The sequence below is a fragment of the Petaurus breviceps genome, unplaced genomic scaffold (assembly GCF_028583685.1).
Source record: "Petaurus breviceps papuanus isolate PSGF00001 unplaced genomic scaffold, PetGlider_PUasm1.0 185, whole genome shotgun sequence".
Taxonomy (NCBI): Eukaryota; Metazoa; Chordata; class Mammalia; order Diprotodontia; family Petauridae; genus Petaurus; species Petaurus breviceps.
This window is the reverse complement of record NW_027185797.1, coordinates 11514348-11536611: the sequence shown is the minus strand read 5'-3', so window position 1 is coordinate 11536611 and position 22264 is coordinate 11514348. Positions and strand designations below refer to the sequence as shown.

Genomic DNA, 22264 nt, shown 5'->3' with positions numbered 1-22264 from the left:
AACTCAAAGTTTTAAAAATGAACATTAAAATTGTTTTTACATGTAACTGGGGAAAAATAAAATATTATTTAAAAAAACTCTCCCCCCATTGCTTTATATCCTCCCAACTCTTTCTAGAGGTTGAAGATTTTGGGGATTTACTGTCCATCCTCGATAATTACTTCACCTAATCATGGATGATTAAACTCTGTTCTTTAATCATAGTAAAGGCTAGTTCTAGAAATCCCAAGAATTTCCCACAGCAGAAATGCATTCCTTTCTGGTCTGTTTCTATACGATTTGATCCAATTTTGTGGTCTCTAGAGGCCATACCCCAATAAGGTGACTACTTATTTCAAATTTCCCTTCTTCAAAATTCCCTTCCTACCCCAGAACCATAAATGTTAATGGAGGTTCTGATTCACACAAGATTTGTGCCCCAAACACCAATCTCATCAATTGTCTCCTCTGCTGATTTGTATTAAAATGTAACATTGGAGGTGGCCATTCATAGGTGAAAGAGGCCTTTACCCAGATCCTACTCTATTTGTCCTCTTTATATTTACTCTCTATATACTCACATATGTGCTTGTTTCCCCCTTTAGAATGCAAGCCTGTGAGCAAGAATTGTTTCATTTTTTTGTCTTTGGCATATAAGTAGTTCCTTAATAAACATCCATTGATTATTTCTTAGAGCAGCCTGAGGAGAGGGGCAGTCTCTCTTTCAAAAAAATGTCTGTTCCTTCTAATTCCTGCAAAGATCCTCATTTTCCCCCTTTAGAATAAACTCATACTTTAAATACCTATGAGCAAAGCCCCTCATACCTGATAAAAGGTTAGAAGAACAGGTTTGGGTTTTTTTGGGTCAGATCTCCTGGTACATAATAGCCTTCCTTCCAGGAACATACAGACTGTCTTAAAAAGAGAAATGTCAAAAATACACACACAGAGGCTCACACACACACACACACACACACACACACACACACACACACACACACACCTCTTCACGTACATATCTGCTACAAAAGACGCTGACTAATGTATGAAAATGAATTCTCTCTGTCCGGATGATGTGCCTTCTAATCCTGACATTTCACATAGGATTCAAACTTAAAAAGAAAAAAGGGGCTTTGTTCAATGAAGGCTCTTCAGTACTTACAACATTTCCCTACAAAGCCTATGCACCGATCAGGATATGAATCACTGGGCAACAAAGAAGCCTGGTATGGAAGGGTCTCATTTCATTTGGGGCTTTTGGGTACTATTGCCCCTCTTGGTCAAATGAAGTAATATTTGCAAAGTATTTAACAAAGTGCCCTGGTACGTGGTAGGTGTTTAATAAAGGCTTGGTTCCTTTAGAAAATTCAGATAAGGTAAAAAGAAAAGAACTTGAAGTGAAGGAATAAAAATAGCCAGATAGTGAAGCGTTTGGGGCCCACGTTGGAGAAACGATCCTCTTCCTTTGAATTGATGTTCAGCTCTATACTAATCAGAAGAGTTTTAGTTAATCATTTCTCCAGAAAGAAATGAGATGGGGTGGGACTGGACCCAAGGTTTTACTGGTATAAGAGTCTTATAGGTCAAGAAAATCCCCTTCCCAATGCAGGCTGGCAGGTTCTCTGTAATTCGAAACCTTTGAAAGATGCCTGTGGCATTGAGGGAATATTGCTCAGGGTCCCAGTCATTATGTAACAGAGGTCAGTCTTGACTGCAAGTCATACTGTATATCCATTAAACCACACTGCCCCTTTAAAAGAATAATTTATTTTATTCTGCACTTAAGAAATAAAACAAGTACTTCCATAACGAAATGGAATAGAAAAACAAAGAATTGCACCTGAAATTGTAGATCTATTATGTACAACTCACTATTCCTTTTTTTTTGTTATTACAAATATTTTAATAAGTGTTCTCTGCAAGGCACTTAAAACACCAGTTTGTGAGGATAAACTCCATTGGAGAGAGAGAAGACAGAACGCAGGTAGCCACGGAGTTGAAGAATTTTCTTAATTTGGGGTAGGATCTGAGAATCTACTGTTTTCTGATCAGCCTTGCGCTGCCCTGTAATCTCGTATTTCTCCTCCTCTGTGTCAAAAATCTCTCCTTCTTGGTGTCTAGGTTTACGGAGCCTCTTCTTCTTGAAGTAAGCATCAGTAAGATGATTTGGAATTTTCACACCTGAAAGGTTAACCCGGGTAGAAGTGGCAATAATAAATTTCTGATGGGTCCTTCTCAGAGGAACATGGTTGATGGTCAGAGGTCCAGTCACCAGTAACAAGCCACTAGCCAGTTGCTTCAGGAAAACCACGCGCTTGCCCCTGTGGCGGCCAGTGAGCATGATCAGAACGGTGCCTGGCTTGATGCTAGCTCGGAGTCTCCTCACATGCTGGCTAAAGGGCTTTTTGCCATGACTTAGCAGCTTTCTAGGCACATCCTCAGTAGGGTAATACCTAGGCATTTTGCCAATCTTTACCACTCGAGTTCCTCCATTCTTATCACCACCAACAGTAGTAGCAGGAACTTTTTCTTTCTTCTTCCTTTCAATCCGGGTTTTTGGGGCAGCGTATTTCCTCATGTACATGGCTCTCCGGGAATACATTGCAGACCTGGAGTATCTACCAATCCCTCGGGCCAGGGCTGGGTTCCGACTGCAATGCTTTGGAGGCTTTTTGACCTTTTCAGCTACATCTTCCTTTTTGTTCTCTCTCTCTTTTTTTTTTTCCTTTTTGACCTTCTTTTCCTTGGGTGGCTTTTTGTCCGCCATCTTGAGAGACGGGAAAGAGCTTACTATTCCATTCTAATTTCCAACAAAGGCATCTTGTAACTTTCTTTTGTTTCCCTCTGTCAAACTTTGAAATAGCTATCATACGACACAAATCTGTATGTATGGTTCTATATATATCCAATCTATCTATCTATCTATCTATCTATCTATCTATCTATCTATCTATGTCAGCTCTTTTTCTGGATGCAAACAGCATCTTTCTACATAGGTTCTTGGTGGCTAATTCAGGTATTTATAATAGTCAGAATGACTTGGTCACTCCAAGTGCCTCTTAAAACAATACTGTTGTTACTGTACACAGCTTCTCTTGGTTCTGCTCATTTTGCTCTCCATTATTTCATGGAGGTCTCTCTATACTTCTCTAAAATTATCAAGCTCATTATTTCTTCCATCATACACACATCCCACAATTTGATTGACCATTCTCCAAATGACAGGCATCCCCATAATTTCCAGTTCTTTACCACCACAAAGACAGCTGCTATAAATATTTTATAACATACAGGTTCTTTTCCTCTTTCTCTAATCATCTTGGGAAACAGACCTAATAGCAGTATTGCTGGGTCAAAGGGTATAGGCACTTTAACAATTCTTTGAGTATAATTCAAAATCTCTCTACAAAATGACTGGATTGGTTCACAGATCCACCAACAATGAATTAAGGTTCCAATTTTTCCACATCCCTTCCAACATTTTCCCTTCTATCATTTTAATCAACTGATAGGTGTAAAATGATATCTCAAAGCTGTTTTAATTTATATGTCTCTAATCCATAATGGTATAGGGATTTTTTCTATGGCTATAAATTGCTTTTATGTCTTCATCAGAAAACTGTCTTTTTATATCCTTTGTCCATTTATCAATTGGGAATGACTCACATTTTTATAAATTTGACAAAGTTCTTTATGTATTTGACATATGAAACCTTTATCTGAAGAGCTGTCCATATAACTTCCCTCCACCCCACCCCCCCATGCAGTTTTCTGTTTTCCTTCTGATCTTGGCCACATTTGTTTTATTTCTACAAAAACTTTTTTTAATTTAATGCAATATAAATTTTCTTTTTTACATCTCATAACATTCTCTATCTCTTGTTTGTTCATAAATTGTTTAAATATATGGTTAAATAAAAAATATGTTTAAATATAAATCCATTAATCTGACAGGTAATATGTTCCATACTCTTCAAATTTTCTTGTAGTATCTCCCTTTATATCTAGGTCATGTATTCATTTTGACCATATCTTGGTAAATGGTGTACGATATTGGTCTATGCCAAATTTCTGTCAGACTACTTTTCAGCTTTCCTAACATTTGTTTTTACCAAATAATAAATTCTTTTCCTCAAAACTTTAGTCTTTACACTTGTCAGACACTAGGTTATTATGTTCATTTGCTGCTACAAATTTTATGTCTATTTAGTTCCACTGGTCTACCTTTCTATTTCTTAGCCAGCACCAGATAGTTTTAATAATTACCACCTTTAATATAGTTTAAGATCTGGTACTGCTTAACCTACTTCCTTTACATTTATTCCATTAGTTCCTTTGATATTCTTGATCTTTTGTTGTTCCAAATGAATATTGTTATTTTTCCTAGCTCAGCAATTTTTTTTTGGTAATTTAATTCAGATGACATTGACTATATAGATGAATTTTGGTAAAATTGTCATTTTTATTATATTGGTCCTGCCTACCCATGAACAAATAATATTTCTCCATTTATTTAAATCTGATTTTATTTGTGCAGCACCAAGTTGTTGGTTTTTTTTGCTTGTTTGTTTGTTTTACAATTTTGTTAATATAGTTGCTGGGTTTGTTTTGGTAGGTGAATTCCCATGTATTTTATACTGTCTAGAGTTATTTTAAATGGGGTATCTCTCTTTTAAGATGGCACACTGCCTCTTACAAAAAAAGATATAATGGACCAAAAAAGGTATGACATGATAGGAAAGGCCCTAACTCTAGAGACAAAGATCTAAGACTAAAAATCTTGCTTCTGATGTTGACTACCTGCTTGACCTGGGCCAAGCAATTTAAGCTCACTAGGCCTCAATTTCTTCATCTGCAAAATAAAAAGGTTGGAGTACATATCCTTTGAGTTTACTTCCAACTCTAGAATGATATTTCTATGACTTTCTATAATAGTTGTTGTTCATTATTTGTTTTTGAAGTAGACCAATGACATCATCAGTGATGATTTTACTTGCCAATGAATTGGATTCAAATGAGACAGAGTTGCACAAAGTCATTAGCCTCACTCTCTCTTCCAGAGTCATTGAAGTCCAATGGCAGGACAAAAGTCAGGAGCACTGGTAATGACCGAGAATGCAAAAAATACTGTCACTTAGGTAGAAGGTGGATGACCCATTGTATTCTGACTCACTGAAATCATATTTAGAACACTGGGGTCAGTTCTGTGGTCACATTATAGAAAATATGCTGGTATGCTGGAGAACACCTTGTAAGGGTGAACAGGATGGTACAGGTATTCAAAAATCTGAGGAGTGACTGAAGGAACTAAGGAATTTTAGTCCTAGAGAAAAGCTTTGGTGATATTAGAGCTGTTCAGGCCTGTGATTTCATCCACAGAGTGAGATCCCCATGGATGAGGAAACTTTACCAGTACAGATTGGCAACTGTTCTGCAACACATAGTCTTAGCTGTTTGAGTCAATGAGAGATTAAGTGATTTCCCCAGGATCATTAGAGGTCCCCCTAACTAGAATGAGGGTGCCTCAGAGGGATTGTAGCAATAGGGAATGCCTTATATTTGACTTGTAGTCAGAAGAGAGCGTAGATTAAAATCTAGTGGTCTATGGGCAGGTTATTTGACTTCTCTAAAGTTGTTTTCTCCATCAACCAATCTGTGATCATTACTAAGCATCTTCTGTATGCTAGTCACTGAGGATAAAGAGACAAAAATGGAACAGCCCCTGTCTTCACTCTTCTCATTCCAGTTTTCTATCAGAGGGGATAATATGTACAAACATGTGCATTATTACATATAAAACAAACCCAAGGTCATTTGGAGGTGAAGGTGTAGGCAGTTCGAGGAATGGACATATTGATGTCAGCAATGCCCACCTCACAGTGTTGTATCAACTTAATAATAATGATGATGACAGCTAACATTTATATAGCACTTACTATGTGCTAGGTACTGTGCTAAATGCTTTACAAACATCATCTCATTTGATCCACACTCTACGGTAGGTGGTATTATTACTCCAATTTTACAAGTGAGGAAACTGAGGTAAAAAGAAATCAAGTGACTTGCCCAGGGTGACACAGCTTGTAAGTATCTGAAGGTAGATTCAAACTCAGGTCTTTCTGACTCTAGGACTGATATTTTGTCCACTACACCTTGCTGTCCCCAATGTGTGTGAAGTTATTTGAAAGTTTTAAATCTCTATATCAAGCTCAACCATTATAGAAGTACCACTCCTTTCCCCAACTAGAGATCTAGAAGCAAAAGGTGGATGACAACTCCTTGGGGATGTTAAAAGATTATTTTTAGATGAGTTGGGCGAGATGGTTCCTGAGGCTCTTTCTGACTCAGAAATTTCCTAAGGGATTGGATTGCTTTCTTCCCACCTCCCAATCAAGGTATTATTTCTGTGAGTTAGTCTAAAGCCAGAGTATTTGTTCCATATCTGTACTATGTTCAGGGCACTAGACAGTAGAAAAGGAAGTGGTAGGTGCCAATACAATAGTTTTAAAAATCAATGGAGCCAAGAGTTCAGGAGCCTGCCATAATCTTGTGCAGGGGTGTCAAATTCAAATAGAAATGGGTGGGGGGACACTAAACTGTGAATTAGTATTATTATGGTCACATATTGACTTATGATTAAATTATAATATTATCTATGTGTTATTGAATTTGAGTTTATTTTGTTAAATATTTTGCCCATTACAATTTAATTTCATTGGGAGTGTTGCGTGGGCTGTGCACTCTGTGGGCATCTCTAGTCTACTGCTCTCTAAGCAGAGCAGAAAATGAGGAGGGTTGTCCAATCTATTGGAAACATATCCTAGTGAAGAATTTGTTCTCACCCCTAATGGGAATAGGTCAACAACCCTTCTCTTGATTTCCTCTTTAAAGCTTGACATCACATAACCTTATGTCCAAAAGATTTTCATATTCAGGATCTAGTACCCTACACTGTGAGACAGTCAGACCAGATGTGGGAAGCCAATAATTTGCTTATTTCTGCAAGCGAATTCAAATCTCTTATATGATGTGAGCTAATCCACATGACTGGTTTGAATATTTTACAGTATGAGAGCCAATTTGATGGGTAAGTATTTAATAACCACTACTACCACTTCCATTTACTCAAGTGTAAAATGACTCTGGTTATGATTTATTTTCAGTTTCATTTAAAACAATTCTTCCTAGGTCAATTGACTTTCTCTGCCTCAGTTGCCCTGAGTGGTGAGACATAGGGGGGAAACCTAATCTCTCTGTCTCTCTCTGTCTCTGTCTCTGTCTCTGTCTCTGTCTCTCTCTGTCTCTGTCTCTGTCTCTCTCTCTCTCTGTCTCTGTCTCTCTCTCTCTCTGTCTCTCTCTCTCTCTCTCTGTGTCTGTCTCTCTCTCTGTCTCTCTGTCTGTCTGTCTGTCTGTCTCTCACTCACACACACAGAGTCAGTTTGCATTGCAAAGACAATCACATACATACATCAAAAGTAAGTCTATTTGGTTAAGGTACTTGCATTAACTAACTTATACAATTGAAAGATGTAAAACATTTGTTTTATGAAAGCAATCTTGGGATAAAACTGCTTCAGCAACTATATATAATAAAAATCTCTTTCAAAAAGATATTGGTTAATGAAAAGAAATATGACTAAACACTATCCCCCTTTTAGAGAAGACCAGTCCATAAGTATTTCTTAAGCACCTGCTATGGGCCAGGCATTAAGAATATAAAGAATGACAACTGCCTTATATTTTGAAATACTAGGTGAAGGTCAGCCACCCTGAACTTGACTACATGTCCCTGTTGAGTTACTGAGCCCTATGTATCTATGTCTCCAATCTTGCTATAAATCCAAAGTGGGATAGGTACTATTTTCCATTCCCCATAATTCCCCCCTCCCAAAATGGAATCATGATGTTTTGGTGAAACCATATTTGTTCAGATACGACTACTAATGTGAAGTAAAACATTCAAAGCTACTAACATGAACTAAACTTTTCAAAGCCCCCCCCCCTTCCAGTCTTTATTGTCTTTTCTAGCCCACATGGAATCCTCACTTTCTGAAGCTTCTATGTCATCTAGACTTTCAGAGGCATAATGGTCAGCAGATATGTCCTGGAAAGAGAGTCAGGAAGAAACTAGGTTCAAGTCCCATTTCTGACACAGATTGGCTTTTGGACTTTGGGGTTAATCACTTAACCTCTCAATGCCTCAAGAAATTCATTAAGACTATATAATAGATAAAGTATTGATCTGCATTGGTGAAGGTAATTTCTACTCCAAGAGTCTCCTAGGTTTGGGGCGGCCAGGTAGGACAGCTAGTAAGAGCACTGGCCCCAGTGTTGGGATGACCTGGGGGATAGAATCCAGGCTCAGACACTTAGCACCCACCCAGAAACACCTGGCTGTGCAACCTTGAGCAAGTTACTTAACCCCAATTGCTTAAAAAAAGAGTCTCCTACGTTGATGAAATTATAGTTAATAAGAATTGATAATGATGATAAAAATTAGCCTATTGCATAAAAAGTGGTCCCAGAGTCAGAAACTCTCTAAGTTACTCTCTAATATGTCCATTTTAGAAAAGCTGCCAACCTGAATTGGAAGAGGGACTCTCCTTCCCTGGGAGTTTCCTAGAGTACTGAAATCAGGCCCAGTCCCTAACCCTATGCAATTGGTAAAATTTAAATGAGTCCCATTAAGTACTCAAAGGATACTTTGCCGTTGGTGATTTATAGCTACAAACAATCTCACCATTAGGGTGACCCTCAATTTTGATGCATGGGAAATTGTGGTGTACTGATTCACAGTTATTTACTGTCACACACACACACACACGCACAAACACAAACACACACAGCTAGAAGGGATTATTTAGTGCAACCCTACAATTTTTCATAGGGAGAGAATGAGACATGTGAGACATATATGTAAGTGACAAATCCAGACTCAAAATCCTACATCTTCAGAATCCAGATTCTGCACTTTCCATTGCCCTTGGCTAGTTGAACATACAGTAGATGTCTGAACCTGCTGTTGATCGATTAAAACATCAATTTTCCTACCTCCTAGTTCTTAGGAATACTAAGATCTACAAAGAGCTCCAGTCTAATGAACTATGCAAAAAGAAAGAGCAAAAGAATTCATTCTAGCTCATTGAAAGAAAACTTTTAAACAGCTCATTCATTTTATCATTTTATTCTGAATTGAAAATATGTGATATGAATAAAGATGGTTGAATTGGAAGTGTTAAGCATATATCATGTCGCCTTAGATTAATTCAAAAGAGTAGAAATGTCCCATTAGATAAGAAAGCTCTTTAGGCTTTTACAACACCAAAAGACCTGTACTATGAGATAGCTCCTGCCTTTGAATCTTTGAATGCTGGCCATAAGTTTCCACAACAAAAAGCCCATTTGCTCACTTGAACACCAAAGAAAAGAATTATTGTAACATCTAGCTAGTCTATGACTAAAATATAAAAGGCAAACACATAAAAATGATACATATTACCACTGGACTCTATTTAACTGCTAGACAATGCATATAAAAATGAATCCTAATAGAATTAGGAGCCAAAATTAAATGGTCATTTTTCTTTAAATTAGAAGTTCTAAATGCATGTGCTAGATCACAATAAAAGGGACTTAGCACTTAATGAAGAAAATCCATGAAGAAACATCTTGGAATTGGATATGAGGAACAGCCTCATTTCCAGAGGTCTGGTGATGAAAGATATTTACCTTATCTCAATCCAAACATGGTAGAGTAAAGGTGTGACATGTGCATACACTGTCAGATACTGTCATGGGTTTTTTTCTGTTTTATTTCTGTGTTTTGGTTTTATGTTAGAAATATTCCCAAATTACTCCCACTTACTGAAAGATTTCTTGTGACAAAGTAAACAAATGAGGCCTCATCCAAAAGTACATGCCATATTTCATTTCAGTAGCACACCCTCTCTATATTTTTAAGATAAAAAATAATAAACATTTATTTTTCTTTCTTCCATTTCCACCCCATTAGAAAAAAATCTTGTAACAAATACACATAATTTTTGTATACAATATATATACATATATATATATATATATTGTATTCTGCACGCTAAATCCACCACCTACCTCCTGTCAAGGATACAATTTATCATAATCAGCTCTCTGGAATCAAGAATGCTAATTGCATTGCTAATAGTTCTTGTAGTTTTCAAAATTATTTCTCTTTATGATACTGTTGTAATTGGGATGGCTTGTTTTGCCTGACTATTTTTCTACCAAGGAATGTTTCTGGTTCACATGCATTATCTAATTTAAGCCTCACACCAAGCCCATGAGACAAAATGCTCCCGATATTACTCCCCGCATTTTATGGATGAAGAAATTGAGACCCAGAGAGGTTAAACAACTTGCCCATGGTCACATAAATAATGTGAGAGTTAAGATATGAACCTAGTTCTTTCTAACTACCAGGTGCTGAATTTTATTTACATCTGCACATCCCTCATGGATATAATCCAGTAGAAAATTTAAGAACAAAACATATGATTTTAATGGCAAACAGCTTGGTACACAGGACCCAGCGGTCCTAGACTGGAATCTGGGCTTTACTACTCAACTATTTAGCCAAGGGCAAGAGACTTCTCCTGTCTGGTTCTCATCTGTAAAATTAGAGAGTTAGACTAACTGTCATCTTTTAGTTCCATACCTATATTCTTGAGTATGTATGTGTGATAGGTGGGGGGGGGGGCAGATCTGCAATTTGATTGATGAAGGAAACACCAGTATAGAACCTGTCTCCACTATACACACCAACACCTCCTCTTTGACTAAGAGTCCTAGCCAGTCACCTAAGAGGTTAAATGACATGCCTAGCATGCCACAGCTGGTATGTCACAGAGAGAGGTCTTAATACCAAGGTCATTCTTCTAAGCATGAATGCATACTGCTTCTCAATAAATGAATCAGAGAGGTGTAAGATCCAGCAGCATTTGAAGTTTCAAAGAGAAAGTTTTTAGAACCCAAGAAGATTGAGGAAAAACTTTATGGAAGAGGTAGCATTTGAGTTGTGCAAAAATGTAACATGAAAGAGGCAAGAAAAGCATCTCAGTTACAGGGATCTCAAAATTGGCCAAGGCACAGCCAGGGGAGAACACTTACCTTTGTACTTCGTGTTTGTTCATATGCCTATAATGCCCTCCCCCCCCGTCTCTCTTCTTCCACTAACTTATTTCCACAGAGAGAGTAAGACACTTTTTTTGAGAGCAGAACATAAAGTCCATCAATAACAAAAGGGACAGGCATCAAATATCTCTACTGTATTAATATAGTTATAGGCTGACACTCATCATACCAGAAAAATACATTGACCCAGGTATGTGGTACTATTTCTTAATCTACAACATGACTTTGCTCTTTTATTTTATCTTGACATGTGTCATTCTTCCTTCTAGTTAATTTTTCCCAACAATTGAGAAAGATTTATCTTTAATAGATAGATGTTGGGGGCACTGGGATGTTAGTCATAAGACTTAGGATCTGACATTTAATACTAGCATGGTATAAAATAAGCTACCTGATCTTTTTGGGTCTCAGTCTCTTCATCTGTAAAATGATAAGGTTGGACTAGTAGGCTTATAAAAGCCCTTTAACTTCTAAATTGATGATCCTATAATATCTTTAGGCCCCAGTTTTCTCATCTGTAAAATGAAAGGTTTGGAGCAGATGGTTTCCATTTCTAAATCTATGATACAATAATCTCTTTGGGTCTCTGTTTCCTGATCTGTAAAATAAGGGGGCAGATAGTTGGCACAGTGGATAAAATGCTGGGCCTGGAATCAGAAAGACTCATCTTCCTGAGTTCAAGTCTAGCCTCAGATATTTATTAGCTGTATGACCCTGGGCAAGTCACTTAACCCTGTTTGCCTCAGTCTCCTCATCTGTAAAATGAGCTGGAGAAGGAAATGGCAAACCACTCCAGTATCTTTGCCAAGAAAACCCCAAATGGGGTCATGAAGAATTATACATGACTGAAAATAATTGAACAACAATAAAACATAGATGAACTCTAAAATTTCATTCAAACCCCTTTTTTATTTTGATTTTTGATTTGATTTTGGCAAAGCTTACTGTAAGATACATAGAGTGTGGAAGAGATGTAAAGAAAAATTAAAAATAAACTCTAAGAATAAATTAAAATAAGAATAAAATATAGAATATAGATGTAGAATATATAAAGATATAGAAACAGAATAAACTATAAGAATAAATTAAATTAAAATATTAAGAATAAAATAAATTAAAATAAATGTTTCCAGTAAATTTAAATAGATCATAATGGCAGTATAAAGCATTTTACTTATTTGAAAGAAAAGGCCAGGGAGCAGAATGGCTTTCTTCTAGAAAAGATATGTGCCCTATACTGTCCTCATCTATCACCCTGTGAGCAACATTCAAATTGCAAGCTGAGAAGCCTTGCTCTTCCTTGGGTCTGTATCCCTTTGATCTGTCTTGCATTTATGTTGGGAAGTATAAAGAAACTTGGATGCATTGTTATTTTTTAAAGAAATGCTTGACTGGTGATTTAGGAATTTATTGTTGTTATTCAGTAATGTCTGACTCTTCATGACCCCATTTTGAAGTTTTCTTGGCAAAGATACCAGAGTAGTTTGCCATTTCCTTTTCCAGTTCATTTTATAGATGAAGAACTGAGGCAAAAGGGTGAAGTGACTTGCCCAGAGTCACACAGCTAGTAAGTACCTGAGGCCAAATTTGAACTCAGATCTTCCTAACTACTGGACCAGCATTCCATTCACTATACCATTAAAATGCATTTTAAAACAAATTTAAATAAAATGCCACCAAAAGAATTCTTGTCCCATTTTTACACATAGGGCATATTTGGGGTACTGTTTATGAAGATTGTTAATTTCACTTTGCTTTGAGTTAACATATATTTTAAAAATATGAAGAAGAAAAATCTTGTGTGGTTCTGCTCTTGCCCACTCTGGGATCACACCTTCAGGTGACTTGAAATTAGGATTAAGTGCACCACTAAATGTTGATTACCTAACCAATGACAGCTTTCAAATAGGAAGTCTAAAGCCCTGCAGTTTCACAATACTCTTTTTCTCCAAATGACCTAGTTCTCTTGGTGCTCTGAAGCCCCAAGCAACCTCTCCTCAGGCTGCCAAGTTAATCTGGGCTACCCTAAGGATCATCATTCAATTCTCCTGCATCACATGCTTCTTTGTGATTCATTTACTAGGATCATGCTTTCCTATATTGCTATGCTGTTCTTCTTTGATACTTTCCATAATTTAAATCAAAATAATAAAACATACATTTCTTAGATGTGGTATTCCTGTTAACAATGAATTTTCTTTGGCTTCTGGATATCAGTTTCATCTCTTTAAAGTCACACTGAGAATTTGTGTATATGTATTTGTTTGTATTTTTCTTTTAAGGATATGAATTTATAGCCATAACTTTTTCCCTTGGGGTTTAAGCAATTGAATCTGGAGATTACAGGAGACAGTCTGCCTCATTAGAGGGGTATTCATGCTCAGAAAGTGTGGACCAAGTCTTGCCCTTGTCTTCATGGGAACTGGAGGGAAAGATGGGTCTGGGAAAGGACCATTGCCTGGGGATGACATTTAAACAAAGTAGCAGTGTCAACCAGGAAAAGACCATGAGCCAAAGGCAGGACTGTAGTCTTTAAAGAAAAGAAGTGTAATGTTCTAGCCACAGGGAGAATCATTCTCTGTGAATGACACATGTCAGCATCCTCGTGAAAGCCTCATTTATCCCATGCTAATTGTGGCACTATGAGCATTTGTATTTCATACCAAATCTAGATAACTCTCACAAACAGCTGGTTTGTGGAAGTGTCTATAAAATAATCCCTTTTCTTTTTCCTCTATTCCACAGACTCTTTTCCAGATTTCCCCCTAGATGACACTTTGGAATAATTCCTGATGGTTTGAGAATCTGTGAACTATTACTGTTCTCACCTCTTATATTTATTACATCTCCACAGTGCAGAAAAAGTAATGTTAAATTGTAGCATGGTCTCCAACTAGACTCAAAAAAGGAATATAGTAGGGATCTAGAAGAATCTATTGTAATCCAAGGAGTTTCTTGGATTTACCCTTGCCTACAGACTGACTCAAATGCTGTAACTCTACTAAAATTGGCCAAGTTTCTAACACCATGGTTCAGGAGGTAGAATGCAGCATTTGGGTTGAATTTTAAAAATAAAATGAAATAAATATTCTTCTCTCCTTCCTTTCAAACTATTCTCAGGTTCCCAGTGTCCTTATGCTGCCTCCTGGCACTATATCCTATATTGGTCCTCTCTTCCACCTTTTGTTGGTGGTGGCTGTTGTTGGGTTCAATTATTCCAGTTGTGTCTGACTCTGTGATATCATTTGGGGTTTTCTTTGCCAAGATACTGGAGTGTTGTGCCATTTCCTTCTCCTCATTTTACAGATGGGGAAACTGAGGTAAACAGGGTTAAGTGACTTGGCCAGGGTCAAACAGCTACTATCTATATGAGGCCAGATTTGAACACAGGTATTCCTGAACCCAGGCTTGGCACTGTGCACTGCATCACCTAGCTGTCCACCTTAACCCCTAGCAAAACATATATCTTCTATGTCTCATTCCTCCAGCATTCCTATTGTGATAGTATATAGTCTCTAAGGTTAACTTTCAACTTTAAAATATCACTGAATCCAAATTTTTGTACAAATGAGGAAACTGAGGCTCAAAGAGGTCATGTCATTTGCATCAGACAGGTATCCTAGTAGAGAATAAAATTATTCAGGAATCATGTGGTTAAAGTAAAAGGATTCAGAGCAACCATAGCAGAGTTCCTGGTTGACATAAGCATGTGAAGTCACTTGTGATCACACAGTATTGTTGGTTATCAAGTGAGTACCAGAAATAGGACTAAATGTTTCAGAGTCTATTAATTATGCGAAGGTTCTGCTACATGTTAAAGACTTAGTATTTTAGCACTTTAGGAAAATTGACTTTAAAGGGATGCTCCCTGAGTATGAGTTACAAAGCCCTGTTAATTTTTCCTCCAAAAATCTTTCAGATTCATGAAATCACTGCCATTCATATTCTACCAGTTCATACACATTACCTCATACATAGATTATTGAAACCCCATAACTATCTCCCCTCACATAAGGCTGTTTACTATCCAATACATCTTGTATGCTAATGCCAAAATGAAGAGAAAAAAAAGATGAGAGATTGAGTGTCGTGCATGAGAAATTGCAAGAATGTCAATTTTGGTAGATTATAGAACATGTGAAGGAAACTTAATATTTCATAAGACTGGAATGGTAGGCTGAAACCAGAGTTTGAACAGTAGTCAAATTTTCTATTCAGGTATGGTCTTTTCATCAGGAATGTTTGAGAGTCCTCTATCTCATTAAATTTCCATTTTTTCCCTAGAGGATTATAGTCAGTTTTGATGGGTAGTTGAGTCTTGATTGTAATCCTAGCTCCTTTGCTCTCCTGAATATCATATTCCAAGCCCTTTGATCCTTTAATGTAGAAGCTGCTAAATCCTGTGTAATCCTGATTATGGCTCCATGATATTTAAATTGTTTCTTTCTGGTTGCTTGCAATATTTTCTCCTTGATTTGGGAGCTCTCAGATTTGATTAGAATATTACTGGGAGTTTTCATTTGAAGATATCTTTTAAGAGGTAACTGGTAGAATCTTTCAGTTTCTATTTCAAGGTTCAAGGATAACAGCAGTTTTCCTTGATAATGCCTTGAGGTATAATGTCTAAACTCTTTATTTTTGGTCATGGCTTTCAGGTAGTCCAATAATTTTTAAATTATCACTCCTCACTTTATTTTCCAGATCAGCTGATTTTTTTCAAGGGGGATTTTTTTATTTTCTTCTATTTTTTTCATTCCTTTGATTTTGCTGTGTTGTTTATGTCTCATGTAGTCATTAGTCTATAGTTGCCCAATTCTAATTTTTAAGTAATTATTTTTTTAGTGACCTCTTGTACTTTCTTTTTCATTTGGCCAATTTTGCTTTTGAAGTTACTTTCTTCGGTAATTTTATATATATCTTTTTTGATTTGGCTAATTCTACTTTTTAGGTAGTTCTTCTCTTCAGTGGATTTTTGTGCCTTTTTTGTTATTTAGCCTGTTCTATTTTTAAGGTGTTATTTCTTCAGTATTTTTATGCCTCCTTTAACAAGCTGTTGACTCTTTTTCTCATGATTTCCTTGCATCATTGTCATTTCCCCCCAAGTTTTCCTCTACCTCTCTTATTTTATTTTTCAAAATCTTTTTGAGCTTTTCCAAAAATTAATTTTGAGACTGTGTTCAATTCACATTTTCTTTGAGGTTTGGATGTAGCAGTTTTGATTCCACTGTCTTCTGAGTTCTTATTTTGATCTTCCTTACCACTGAAGTAACTTTCTATGGTCAGGTTCTTTTGTTGTTTTTACTGATCGATCCTTGTCCAGTCTATTTCTTGACTTTTAACTTTATGTTAAAGTTGGGCGCTGCTCCCAGGGAAGAGGAGCAACCCTTCCCAAACTTTCCCAAACTTCAGGTTTTTCATGCTAATGTTTTCAGAGCTAGCTCTGAGGGGTCTATAAGTTTTCAGTTCTTTCAAGGTCCTATGATCTAAGGAAAGGTGGTGGTTACTGCTCTCCTTACCTGTTTTCTGGTCTGTGAGCTACCACAAGCATTCTTTTCTGCATTGTAACTATGACAAGGGTCCCTGCTCCTGCTAGTCTTCCTCCTTATCCTGAAAACTTGGCCCAGCTCTACATATGGGCAATGCAACAGAGCCCTGCTCCTAGTGCCAGTGAAGAGTCTCCTATAACCTTTTTTGTTTCTGACCAGTTGTCTGATCCCCTTATCATCTGTGGGCTGCAACCTCCAGAAGTTACATCTGCTGATGCACATGCTGCTAAAGTCTACTGCTAGTTTCCTAGGTGTGTCCTGTGCTGGATAACACTCCACTCTCACACCAGTGAGATGCTGCCAACTTTTTAAGTTCTCTTAGGCTGGAAAATTATTTCACCCCACTCTTTTGTTCATTCATTTTGAGGTGTTATTTTAGTGTTGTTTGGAGGAGAATTTTGGAGAGCTCAAACAAGTTCCTGCCTTTACTATGCCATCTTGCCCCAACCCCTCTTAATTCCAGTGCTTTCTTTCTTTTATTTCCTATTTATTCCACATACAGCTTGTTTTCTATATATTTGCTTACAGATTTTGAAACCCATTCAAATGTAAGCTCCTTGAGGGCATGGGCAATCTTTTGTCTCTTTTTGTATTCCCTACCTCTTAGCACAATACCTGTCACATAGTAGGTACTTAAAATGTTTATTCAATGAATCTAACAAAGCAGGCTAATAATAGGAATATGAGTGATAGAGTTATTTATATGTTCTGAGTTCAGAGAAAGACAGCTGCCTGGGGATTGGATTGATCTGGAAATGTCCTATATTACAGGTAAGATTTAAACCAAGCCTTGGGGAAGGAATAGAATTTGGATAGATGGAGAGAGGGAAAGAGAACATTTGATATACTTGAGCAAAGGGTTAGAAAGGAAAGCTTGAAGTAGGTTTGGAAGATAGAGAATAGTAGCATGGCCATGTAGGGGCTAAGTAGGAGATAAAGCTTCCATAAATATAGTTTGGGGGGCTAAAATGTGCAGTGCTACCAATGAAAGGGCATACGGCAGCTCCCATAGGCTAGAACAACAGTGAATTAGGGATAGAAATATGTATCCTAAAAGGGAGTGAAATTAATCAGGAATCAGGTGGTTAAACTATATGGAGGCACAACAGCCAGAACACAGTTCCTGGTCAAGATCAGCATGTGGATTCATTGATGTTTTTTGAGGTTAGTGGTGACATTAAAGTAGTGCTTTGAAAAAGTTAATATAGGGGCAATATGCTAGATGAAATGGAATGGAGGAGAGACTGGAATCAGGGTATTAACTTAGGAGATTAGTGAAATAGTACAAGAACAAATAGGGCTGTTAATGGGAATCTAATCAAAATCTCTCATTAGTCAGCCAATCAATAAACATTTATTCAGCACCTACTATGGGCCAGTCATAGTGATAAGTGCTAGGAATACAAAAAGAGATAAAAGACATTGCTTGCCCTCAAGGAGCTTACATTCTAATAGAGGAAGGCAACATAGAAAATACAATGTACAAACAAGCTCTATACAGGATAAGTAGGAAATAATTAACAGAGGAGAGACACTAGAATTAAGTGGAATAGAAAAAAGCTTCCTGTAGAAGATGGTATTTTGGTTGGGATTTTAGCCTATGAGATCTGTTCCAGATAGGAACAGAATTTTTTTTTATTATTTTTAATAAATAAATTATTTTCTTATTATCTTATAAATGTCAAGTTCATCCTCAATTTGGTACCATTGATGATACTTTGATTCCAACCTGAATGCCATTCTCACCATTCCCTACTTAAATAAATCCTTTCCATCTTTGAATATCCATCTAAGTTATCCTTTCTTAATAAAACTCCTTGAGGCAATGTTGCACAGGGAATAGGATGGTAGACTTGGATTCTGGAAGACAGCTTTAAATACTGCCTCAATCACTTACAAGTCATGCGATCCTGGGCAAATCTCCTAACCCTACCCACCACCTCCTTCCAAATATCAGGGTCTTCCCTCTAAGATTATCTCCAATTTTTCCTGTGAATACCTTGTCTGTATATAGTTATTTACATGTTATCTTCAGCATTATCCTACAAGGTCCCTGAGGACATAGATAACTTCTGGTGTGGAAACTCTCTCTACTAATGCAGATCAGGATCTGCTCTGAAACTTAAGTTTTAGAAAGTTGCCTAGGGCTCTGGAAAGTTGCTTGCTTAGCAAGTATATATCAAAGGTGGGACTTGTATGTACTTGGGGCTTGTCTTCTTGAATCCAAAGCTTCTTTCTAGTCACTACACCAGGACCACTCAGCATTGTGTGCCCACATCAGAGAAGGTGCTGTCCTTTATGAGCAAAGCAGAATTGAAATGGCTCAAAGGAAACCCAGGATGCAGAGATTTGGAGAACGCACGCTGACTGTTCGCACAGATTATTTGTGCCTGACCTGTGGTAGAGCATTCTGAGATCATATTGGTCTGATCAACCACAACTGGATACATTAAAATGACTTCAGCATAGTGATGTCATTTTGGTCCTCTTTGAGAATGGACAACCAACCAATCAATTATTAAAAACCTCCCTCCATTATTTCACTATCATGTTTATGGTTTCCTTTAAATTCTTATCACATTTGTTGTCAAATCCTATCATATTTCTTAAGAGTTTGCATTATTCTTTACCTTTTTCTCATACAAAAGGCTTTTTACATAAACCAAATTGTAAATTCTTGGGATATTATCTTTTGTGCTTTTGTTATATATTTTGCTTCCACTAACTCCCTTCCACTGTTTAATACAAGACCATATACATAGTAGCATTGAATAAAGATTTATTCATTGACTGATCCATCAAGAGAAATAATTCTTCAAGAGAGGGAATTAGTATGCCAATATGAATTCTTCAGTCAAGTAACAAGGGAGAGATTGGATAGGGACCACTTCAGGCTTCCAACTAAAGTTCTTCCTTCTCCTTAATGATGCTTTTAGATGAAAATGTCTTTATGTTTCTGCAGAGAAAACCCTCTAAAAGGTGTTACTAGAATCAGAACTGGGATGTCACTCTGGGCTAGCTCTCACTTAAGGGAGACAGATTAGAGAAGAGCACAGCACCTCTAATACTATAAAATTGGTTCCAAATTCCCACAAAATCCATATCCATCAATGCTTCAGTTTGAAAACAAGATGAGAAATACATTCAAGGAGTTCAAGGCACAGTAAAAATAAATGCAATGGGAATTTTTTTGTGTTTCTTGGAGAAATGAGGTTTGGACACTGTCTCTTCTCAACAAACTATCCCAGGGATGGGGAACCTGTCTCTTGAGGCCACAGGTTCCCCACTCTTGAACTATTCTTTTACACATTTAGAAGGTGGGAACTTAAGGACAGAAAGAATTCAGGATATAAACTTCTGTAGGGCAAGAACTACTCATTTTTGTCTTTTTATACTCAGCACCCAGAATGTACTGGTTAGTCTATAATAAGTGCTCTGCTGAATTGGATCAACCACATTCAAAGCATATCCCTCAAACAGATCTAGCCTGAAAGCTGTAATGGTAATGGCAATCTGAAGATCTTCCCTGCCCCTTGGCCCCTTGATAAACTTAAAAGAATGTAAGAACCTTCCCTAATTTGAGAATATACTCTGCCACCTAATAGGCTGAATATGGTCACATGGAGCCTGTGGCAGGAGGCTTGTTTGTTCAGGAACACCCACACTTTGTTACTTTGTGATTGGGCAGTGAGTCAAGAGGGTTGTGACATTCTCTGACCCAGGAGAAGGCTATTTATACCCTGATATGAGGTTTGCTTTGGGGCTCACTTTGGCCAGGTGAGACTCTGAGCAGCTGTTGAGCCCCCCAGCTTTGAAAACCCAGATGTTGGTGCTTCCCTCTCTGGTAACTAACTAGGTATGAATGTACTGGTCAGACAGCTAGAAGCCCTGTATGCTGAATTGAGTTATTTTCTATCATAATTTCTGTTTGTATTCCCTGAAGTTCAGGGTCCTGACTTTTTTCCCTGAACTAGGTAAATGATGTATGTTTGATTGATTAAAATAAGATTGTTAACCCATTTTGAGTTGCTTTACTTTAGAAAAGCAGATCTAAGAACCAGTGCTAGCAGCCATCCTGGATATGCTAGGGTACTTGCTGCTACAAAAGCTCTGTGGAAATATTTTTTAAAAATATAACTGCCCATTAGGTACATTTCCTATGTTTGTCCCATGTTAAATGGATGATATTCCTATTGCATCTATTCCCTAATGAAAAATTTGAGGATCAAATGAAATACTTAAATATATATATATATGTAAAGTGCTTTTCAAACCTTAAAGTGACATATAAATTAAAGATAATGAATAATCTAATTAGCTGCTTCAACCATAGACCTCCAGTGAATGAGGTGGAAGAGTGTTCCAGGGAGATAATGTTAAAGGAATTGATGGATGTTCTAGATGAGAGAAGACTCCAGGTGCTCAGGCAGTTGGGGGAATGATGGTCAATTTTGGAAATTTAGAAGCAAAACCCCAGGGGCGGCCAGGTGGCGCAGTGAGTAAGAGTGCCAGCTCCAGCGTCGGGAGACCTGGGATTGGTTCTAGCCTCAAATACTCAGCACCCATGCAAAAATAACTGGCCATGTAACTTTGAGCAAGTTGCTTAACCCTGATTTCTTAAAGAAAAAAAAGAAGCAAATCTCTGGATCCTGTAGATATTATATGTCAGAGGCAAAACTTTAATCCAGGTCTCCCTGGTTCTAAAGCCATTTCCCTAGCTATGATGTCATTCTGCCTTTCAGATGAATAAGTATAATGTGAAATTAGACTGAAAAGTAGGTTGGCTCCAGATGATGGGATGGTCTTAAACATCAGCCTGAAGATTTTTTTTTTATCCTAGAGGTAATAGGGAACCACTGAGGATACTTTTTAAAATTTGTTTGTTTTTGCTGTTTGGAGGGGGGAAGGTAGGGCAATTGTGCTTAAGTGACTTGCCCAAGGTCACATGGCTAGTTTTGTGTTAAGTATCTGAGGTCAGACTTGAACTCAGGTCCTCCTGACTCCAGGATAGGTGCTCTATTCACTCTGTCACCTAGCCACCCCATCCACTGAGGATTCTTAAGCAGGAAAATTACATGGTGGAGCTTATACCTTAGAAAGATTATTTTGTTTAAGTTGCTATTTGTAGAATGGATTGGAAAGGAGAGAAACCTAAATGAAGAACAGCAAAAGAATTGAGGAATGTTTAGTCTAGAGAAGAGAAGACTGGGCAGAGGGAGCAACATAATACCTTTCTAGGTATATTCACAGAGAAGAAGGATTAGATTTTTTTTCCTGCTCAACATAAGAGGAAAGAGTTTGGAACATGGTTGCAAGTTGCAGAGAGGCAGAACTTTAGCTAAAAATGTAAGAAACTCTTTGTAAAAATGGAACTTTCCAAAAATGGAATGAGATAACTAGCACAGGACACAGTGGTTTCTTTCTAATGAGAGGTCTTCAAGTGAAGGCAGGATGATGACTCTGGGGGGGGGCCTTTGTATAGAAAATTTTTTTTTGTTTTACTGGTGCGTAGCACAGTGCCTGGCATAATAGGTATTTAATAAATGCTTCTTATATATAAATTACTCAAGTAT

General features: G+C 37.3%; 2 protein-coding genes and 1 long non-coding RNA gene across 3 annotated transcripts in view; 1 reads left to right on the top strand and 2 right to left on the bottom strand.

The window, feature by feature from the left end:
- The window catches only part of LOC138161671 (uncharacterized), a 158963-nt gene that overhangs the window by 27046 nt on the left and 109653 nt on the right, over positions 1–22264 (top strand). The window lies entirely within an intron of this gene.
- Positions 1–22264, bottom strand: part of KCNH8 (potassium voltage-gated channel subfamily H member 8) — a 400864-nt gene that overhangs the window by 345977 nt on the left and 32623 nt on the right. The gene's annotated exons all lie outside the window — the stretch shown is intronic.
- Positions 1904–2925, bottom strand: LOC138161454 (large ribosomal subunit protein eL6-like). The gene has a single exon (XM_069088245.1). The coding sequence runs from the start codon at positions 2744–2746 to the stop codon at positions 1907–1909; it is 840 nt and encodes a 279-aa protein (XP_068944346.1). The 5' UTR covers positions 2747–2925; the 3' UTR covers positions 1904–1906.